General features: G+C 32.0%; 1 protein-coding gene across 1 annotated transcript; it reads right to left on the reverse strand.

The window, feature by feature from the left end:
• Positions 1-1039: 1039 nt before the first annotated feature.
• LOC9301774 (probable 2-oxoglutarate-dependent dioxygenase DIN11) lies at positions 1040-6423 on the reverse strand. The gene is made up of 12 exons (XM_021022341.1): positions 6239-6423; positions 5920-6035; positions 5715-5833; positions 4655-4718; positions 4482-4549; positions 3965-4023; positions 3748-3892; positions 3638-3657; positions 3502-3548; positions 1629-1709; positions 1447-1536; positions 1040-1364 (listed from the first exon to the last, which is right to left on the reverse strand). Exons 1-12 carry the CDS (start codon positions 6276-6278, stop codon positions 1212-1214), a joined length of 1002 nt encoding a protein of 333 aa, XP_020878000.1. The 5' UTR covers positions 6279-6423; the 3' UTR covers positions 1040-1211.
• Between the last annotated feature and the right edge of the window lie 1224 nt (positions 6424-7647).

Genomic DNA, 7647 nt, shown 5'->3' on the forward strand with positions numbered 1-7647 from the left:
CTTGTCCAGTTTCCTCACAACCTTTGCCACGTCGGCATCCTCGGCCATGTTCGAATCATCACATTTGACCACTAAAGGACTGATGTCTGCAAAAACATTGTTCCATGCATTTTAGTTTCCTTGAGATTTGATATGAAAACTTTGATGCATGATGAGAGCGACATTTACTGTAAAATAATGAATTTAGGGTTTCATACGTACCGATAACTGGTAGTAGGGATTTGAAGTTTGTCGCCATTTCAGATACTTAAGACAAATGACGGAAAACGCTTTGCTCTAACAACATATATAAAGTCATTAACTCTTTGCAATGAAATATTTATAATCAACTGGTTCTATAGTATTAGTTTTCATCGATACCCATAGATTAATTTGTCCCTTATGATCTGTAATGGCCACACCCGCCCACGTGGGAATGCATGTTGTGATTTTTCCTTACTAATTTTCTAGGACCAACTAGGTAGCTAGTCAAATTCTATCTCAAAATTGGAAAAAAAAAAAAAAAAACTTTATACCAGCCTGCAGGTATATATATCTTGTTAATTAAGGCGATGATAACACCTTTTTGTCTTCAACTACGTACCCAAAAGGGAAGTCTATGAACAAAATAGACACATTAGATTTAGAAGATCTAGCGTAGGTAACTTTTTACCTAAAACATTCTTCATACTAATAACAGAAACTACATAGAACGAATATGATCTAACCAAATCGAAAATGTATTTCACCGGGATCTTAAGGACTATAGTGGCTCGAGTCTTAGACCAATTTAGTTCAGGTTCATGTCTAATATTGTATGTGGATATTTCAGGCGGGTTTACGGGTTGGTAGATAGATAACTACCACTGGATAGTGAAGAACATTGGTCCACGTACTGGTATACATGACTTACATGTTTTGTGATACTGAAATTAAGTGCCTAAAACTTTACAATTTCTTTCCTATCTTCTTGTAATCTCTTTTAAATTTTATATATAAGAGGAATCTCGTGTTTTTTTTTACTACTCAAATTAATAAATTACTAAAACTAGCCGATTGATAAACAAACTGTAGAATTTTTATTATTGTAGAGAAATCACATTACAATTGCTGTATTATCTTTATTTATTTATTTTTATATTTATTGTCGCCTGCAATTTTTATTTTATTTTATTTAGACACAAAATCCAACTATGGTAAAACAATTACCATCCAAAGCCCAACCAACCATATTAACTGTTTTCCACTAAATTTGCAAAGGTAGTCAGGACTTTGTTAATCAGATGCTGTCCATAGACAACTCTTTTGGCAACTTGAGATGTTTCTTTTCTTGGGTACTTCTCTTTGAAGATATCCAGTGGCTCCACCTCCGCCTCGAAGTTAGTCTGTTCATTCAAGATATTAAAGATAAACATGAATCCAAATCCAAAAGAGGAGTAGACAAAGAGTGTTACAAGTTTTTAGTACCTCGTAGAAGAATGCAACACAAACACGGTATTTAGGAGAGTTGTTGATTACTTTATGTAGTGTGGATTGGTAAACTCCGTTTGATAGTATCTGCATATACGTTTCGCCAATGTTTTCAAGAATTGTTAAAACAAAAGAAAGAGGGGTTAAAGAAGGAGAGGGTGAGAGAAGAAGAAACAAACCGTTAACATGTCACCGATGTTGCAGATAAACGATCCAGGGATCGGAATAGCTGGTATCCAATCACCGTCCACGTTTTTCACCTTTTAGAAGTTGCAAAACAAAAAAAAAAAAAACTTTATAACCATTTTTTCAAACACAAATTAAAATGATATATGGTTATAATAAGAGTGTAGAGAATGTTTCCAGCAAAAAAAAAAAATGTAGAGATGTGAACTAAATATGCAAATTATATCCCTTATTTGCAATAACAAAATGATGACAAAATCAGAAATAAACTGAAAAATTTATCGAATGTATATTTTTTTTTATTACAATGCGGATATATATTAAATGTTACCAAAATCTATTATATTTATATATACATTTTTGGATCACAATTAGCAAATAAATCCTGAAGTTGAGAAGTATTTACAATGACATGCCACTAGCATTAATTATTTAGATTTGTTTTATTTAAGTAAAAATTTTTAATTGAAATTCATTTCTCATATATTTAGCAAAAGTCTCTACAAAATTTTTCTTTATCTATTTAAGTAAAGATTCTGAAATCAAATATGTTCTCAACAATTTACCAAAAATCTGTACACAATCTTTTTAAAAATCTCGACTTAGTTAACTTCTGATTTTTATCTGCAAAAAAAAAATTAATTGTAACAGTTCTCAGAATTTGCAATAAATAATAAATCCAGATGACAAAAAAAAAAAAGTGATGTAAAAATCGGGAATGTTGATACTACAATTTCTTCTACTTCTTTTTTTTCATATAATGAAAATTATTTTTTAGGGATATTCATATTTTCTTAAAACCTCTAAACAAAACAAAGGGTTTCAAAAGATAGCTTCTCTTTTGGCGGGTGGATCCGCAAACCCGCAACTCTCTACGGGCTTATCCGCATGAACCTGCAACCCGTAGTGGATAAAAATATTATTCAAAAAAAATAACAAATGATGTTTAATTTTACGGGACGGGGTTATATGGTGCAACGGGTTTAGATCAATATTAATATTAAACAATATACTATGGATGAAATCCTAGAATTAAAAATCAAAATTTAATTATAAAATCAGAAACACTAAACAAAATAAACAATATTAACAAAACAAATACAACTTAAAATTTTGCAAAATAATTTTTTAGTTATAAAAAAATTGACCCGCGGTGTACCGCGGGGTAAAATCTAGATTTGGAAGTTTAAGGAGAAATTTTTTAAAAAAAAATTAATAGCTCCGCGGTGTACCGCAAGAAAAATCTTTCTCCTAAACTGAGGCAAGAAGAAGAAGAAAGCCAAATGTCGTTTAAGTGTATATATAGATATACCATTTAAACCTAAAACACAATTAATATACTCAAAATTATTAATATAGATATATGGATGGTACATTTATAAAATAGGTCGAAATATTTTATTATACTCTCTATTAATAAACAAAACTAATTATATTTAGATTTTTTTTTAAAAATTATAGCCCCGCGGTGTATCGCGGGTTCAAATCTAGTGGTTGTTTACAAAATGAACCAGTTGAATAAATTGAATACTAGTAAGTTGAATACACGTTCAGTTTCATTCATCTCATAGTTTGAGATTGAACAAATTCAGGCTGAAAATACCAATTTTCTAACTTTTAGTTGGTCCCCACAAATTAATAGTTGAAAACTATTTTAGTATAAATGGTGATTTTTTGGTTGAACATAGTTGAAGATTATATTCAGCTCTTTCAACTTCGAAAATATTGTCATCCATAGTGCTATTTTTCACAACATCATATTTCATTTCATATCACAACTTATTTACGGTTTAGCTTTTTTTTACCATTTTTGAAAAGAAGAACAAAATTTGGTTATCAGCAAATAAGCCCATACATAATAGATACCTGAAGAGCAGTTTTATCATCATCTTGATTTATAAGTGTCAACAAGCCTGTGAAAAAAACGTTTGAGAGCAAACCAAAAAAAAAAAAAAAAAAACTATGAAGAGAGTGAACTTGATTCTAGTTCAGGCTTACGTACCATAGTCAGTGTGAGCTCCACTGCAGGTGAAAAAAGAGAAGACGTTAGTCACAAATGGAGCTTGATGATAAAGTTAAAATGAAAAGTGGTCGTAGTAAAACATTAATTACCATCCAATAACATTTTCTTGGTTTACACCTGGATAACCAATGATACGCATTACCCAAAAAGGGTCGCTAAGCATCTTTCCCTCGAACTCATAAGGTGATCCACCAAGGGCTAAGGAGATTCCCCTTAAGATATTTCTAGAAAGATCTAAAAAAAACCATGAAATGAAATTAGAAACTTATAAATTTTACTGAGAAACAAAAAGGGGGTAAAACACACCTGTGCATAGCTTAATGTACTCCTCCATCAAATCTTTGTACTCTTGAGGATTCCCTGGCCTTCAAAATAGAGGTCTCAAAAATACTCAGTAACAAATTACTATATGGTGTGGGACTGGAAAACAATGCTTTTACATTGTCATGTTTCCAAAATGTCAATACATTATTTTTTTTATCATTCAAATTAATTCATTTCACATTTTTATTCAAAAATATATATTTACAAATAGAAAATCGTCATTAATCAACTAAAATTAGCTTTCAATGGTTTTATAACAATTCTACGGAGACTCTATTCAGTTATAATAGTTCTGCTAGCTATATGACATATTGACATTATGATTATTTCACCATTCTTATTCATATACATTAAATGCACAATTTTTTTTTGTGTCAATCTCAATAGAATGTGTTTAATTTAAACTAGTGAGTTTTTCTTAATTTGGCCCTTTCGTTCAACACAAACGTAGATGCAAGAAAAATAAAAAAAAATCAATTGAACTGATGATATTACGTACCAATGGTTTGACCCTTCCAAGACCTTTCCAATGTCCCCATACCTCCCTTGCTTGAACTCTCTGTAACACTGTCTTAGTCGCGGTCGATCCATAAGAGAATAAAACCATACCAGTTAGTTAGAATCACTACTTGGAACACTCACTCAAGCCAACGGCTAGGTAGACAAACTTACATCAATGGCTTCGTGCATATCTTGTTTCCCACTTGTAAAATTTACTCCAATTCTCTGATATCCTCTGTTAAACACAAGTACACAACACCCATGAGTGATTCTATCTATTATCGGTATGAGTTTGTTTTCTAGCGTGTTCAATTCGTGTTTTTCTTTTCCGGAAACTAGCAAGGAATGTAAAACCAAATCTATAATGTTTGTTTTTTACATATTTCAAAATAATAAAAACCATTTTAACCAGCATATTTTGTGTCTGGATTTTTTTTTTTTCCCCGTTTTACCCGAATTGAACATCACATGTTTTTATATAAAAAAGTGGACAATCGATTTTACTCAAAGTCCATTGAATTGTTGGATTAAAAATAATAAAAATCTTTTTTTTTTATGCAACACTACTACTTTAATTTATATAATAGATCTATGTTTTCATATCATATTGCACCAAGCCTGCAGGTATATCTTGCTAATAATTGCACCAGCCATCTTCATGTTTTCGTTAAAAGTAAATAATTGCACCAACCATATCTTGTTAATAATTGCACCAGCCATATCTTGTGAATAATTGCACCAGCAAGAAATATCTATATTTTCTTTTCTTTTTTTTTTGTTAAAGTTGCACGAGCTGAGACAGCCGGACCAATAAAATCCGGGACCCCATTTAAATTAAGAAAACAAAGTATTTTTGTCTTAATTAAAAACTATAGTGTAAATAGTAAACTAATTTAAACTAAACTATTGTTCCAAACAAAGTACAAAAATATTCTGAAAAAATAACTTGTGATTGTGGAGAAATTAAAAAAATTATTTAATTGTATATAAAATTTATAACTATATAAATATTTTAGCTAAAATAAAATTTATGTGGGGCTCCTAAAAAATGGGAGTTCCATTGTAATGTTTCATATTAATGTGTTTTGGTCCGGCTCTTCTGAGACTATCTTGTTAATAATAATATATATTGTTTCGTTTCGTTATGAACATTGAACAAAATTGCAACGATCGGTGATGCCAAGTTAGCAACTAGACTTTTGAGATATATATAATACGTACGGAAACAAACCTGTAACCACCAGCTGGAGTAATCTTGATCTTAAGTTTCTCTTCATAAGGAAGCTCGAAAAATTGATGCGTCACCTCTCTCACCTTCTTTATAAGATCATCCGATATTCCATGACCAGTCTGATCCACACTCATCAACCAAAATTAATCAGACTCTTTAATATCAAATTCTAAAAAGAAAAATTCAAATTTCGAAAGTTTGTTACCACGTAGAAGAATCCGACGTCCCGACATGCCCTGTCTAGTTTTTTGACAACTTCCGCAACCCCGGCATCCTTAGCCATGTCGAAATCATCACATTTGGCCAGTAAAGGACTGATGTCTGCAACAACATAATCACATTATTAACATTAAAACCAAAAACAAAATCTATAACATTAGTTTAATTAGTTTCCTTGGCATTATATATATATATATATATACATATATATATATATATATATATATATATATATATGGAAGCTTTGACTTTGATGATGAGAGTGAAGATTTGCTGAATATAATGAATTTTGGTTTTGCACGCACCGATAACTGGTAGTAGGGATTTGAAGTCTGCAGTCACCATTTCGACATGAAGGAAATGACAGAAACGCTTTGCTCTTACGTACGTAAAGACGAAATTTGCGATGATATAGGTTATGACTTATGTCATATGATTTATATACACATCAAATAATTGCCCCTTAGGATTTCTAAAGGCCAAATGGAGCAGCCCACGTGGGAATACATATTTGCGATCTTTTTTTTTTTGTCAACTGGTGTTTATTATTATCATCAAAAAGTCATTACATAACAGCCATACGAAGGCTACAAAAGCTAAGCCAAACTTGAAAGACAATCTTAAGCTACTAAGTATTAAAACTGTGAAGATAACATAAAGACAGCATTAAGGAGAACAAACTAAATGCAAAAACCAAAACAGATTGACAAAAAGAGGTTAAGGATCTGTTCCGGATTGCATAAACTCAAACAGTCTTGACAGAAGTTGAATAGAGTGTAACTACCTCTTCTTAGGAAGTTTCTTGTAAGCTTCCCACATGAAGTCGTTCGATTGTTGTTTATGCTTCCTATCTGATTCCTTCCTGATAGAAAGCGGACTCTTTCTCTTTGATGACTTATGCAGAGGGAAAGCAATTCTCATAATCAAAGAGCTCTTTAAGCCAGCAAGGAAATCCTTGAGCAACATAGGATTGAAAACGATTACCTTGAATCACACTTTGGGCAATGAGAAAGGCCCCTCTATTTGCATTTGTGCTTTCACGTTGAAATTCCCAGTCTTCAATGCCAGTCAGTGCATTTCTGATTTCTGAAACATAGTATTGAAAAGAAGGCCAGGCCTGAGGTCTACCCATAGCATTGATCATTTCCAAAGCTTCAGAAGCAAATATAATTCTGTTGAATTTGAGACTATGCAAACTTTCAATAGCCCATAGAATGCTCTGTAATTGTGCTTCTGCCAAGGTTGCAATGCTTGAAACTGATCGCCGACTATGTAATAAAACCACTCCATTTGTATCCCTCAATACCCAAGAAAAACCACCTATCTGCTCCTTTTTTGACCAGAACAGGCCAATGTTACACTTAAGCCAAGAAGAGGAAGGACGAGTCCAAGTACTCTTTAATTTTCCTCTGTCAAAAATCCTAGAGCTGTCTATTCTTTGACCTATAATTTGGGCTTGAAACCATTGAGAAGCTTCTTCTTTGATTTTAATAACCAAATCTGTCTCAATATCTCTTTTACCTTCAAAAATAAAACCATTTCGATTTTTCCAGAGAAACCAAAGTATCCATGGAAAATTCAGCCTTATGGGCTTCGGAATGACATGATTCTTTTCTAAGGATAGGAGATAATAAAAATTGGAAAATATGGAGACAGTAGAGAAACCACCATTAGGAGTAGGATAATCTGATAAAGCCCAAACTTGTCTAGCAAT

This window comes from Arabidopsis lyrata, assembly GCF_000004255.2.
Source record: "Arabidopsis lyrata subsp. lyrata unplaced genomic scaffold ARALYscaffold_8, whole genome shotgun sequence".
NCBI lineage: Eukaryota > Viridiplantae > Streptophyta > Magnoliopsida > Brassicales > Brassicaceae > Arabidopsis > Arabidopsis lyrata.

Coding starts and splice junctions, on each gene's coding strand:
- LOC9301774 (XM_021022341.1), bottom strand. CDS start 6,278: ATGGTGACTGCAGACTTCAAATCCCTACTACCAGTTATCG. Junction 4,550..4,654: donor ATATGCACGAAGCCATTGAT/GTAAGTTTGTCT, acceptor CGACTAAGACAG/TGTTACAGAGAGTTCAAGCA. Junction 1,365..1,446: donor GTGTTGCATTCTTCTACGAG/GTACTAAAAACT, acceptor TTGAATGAACAG/ACTAACTTCGAGGCGGAGGT.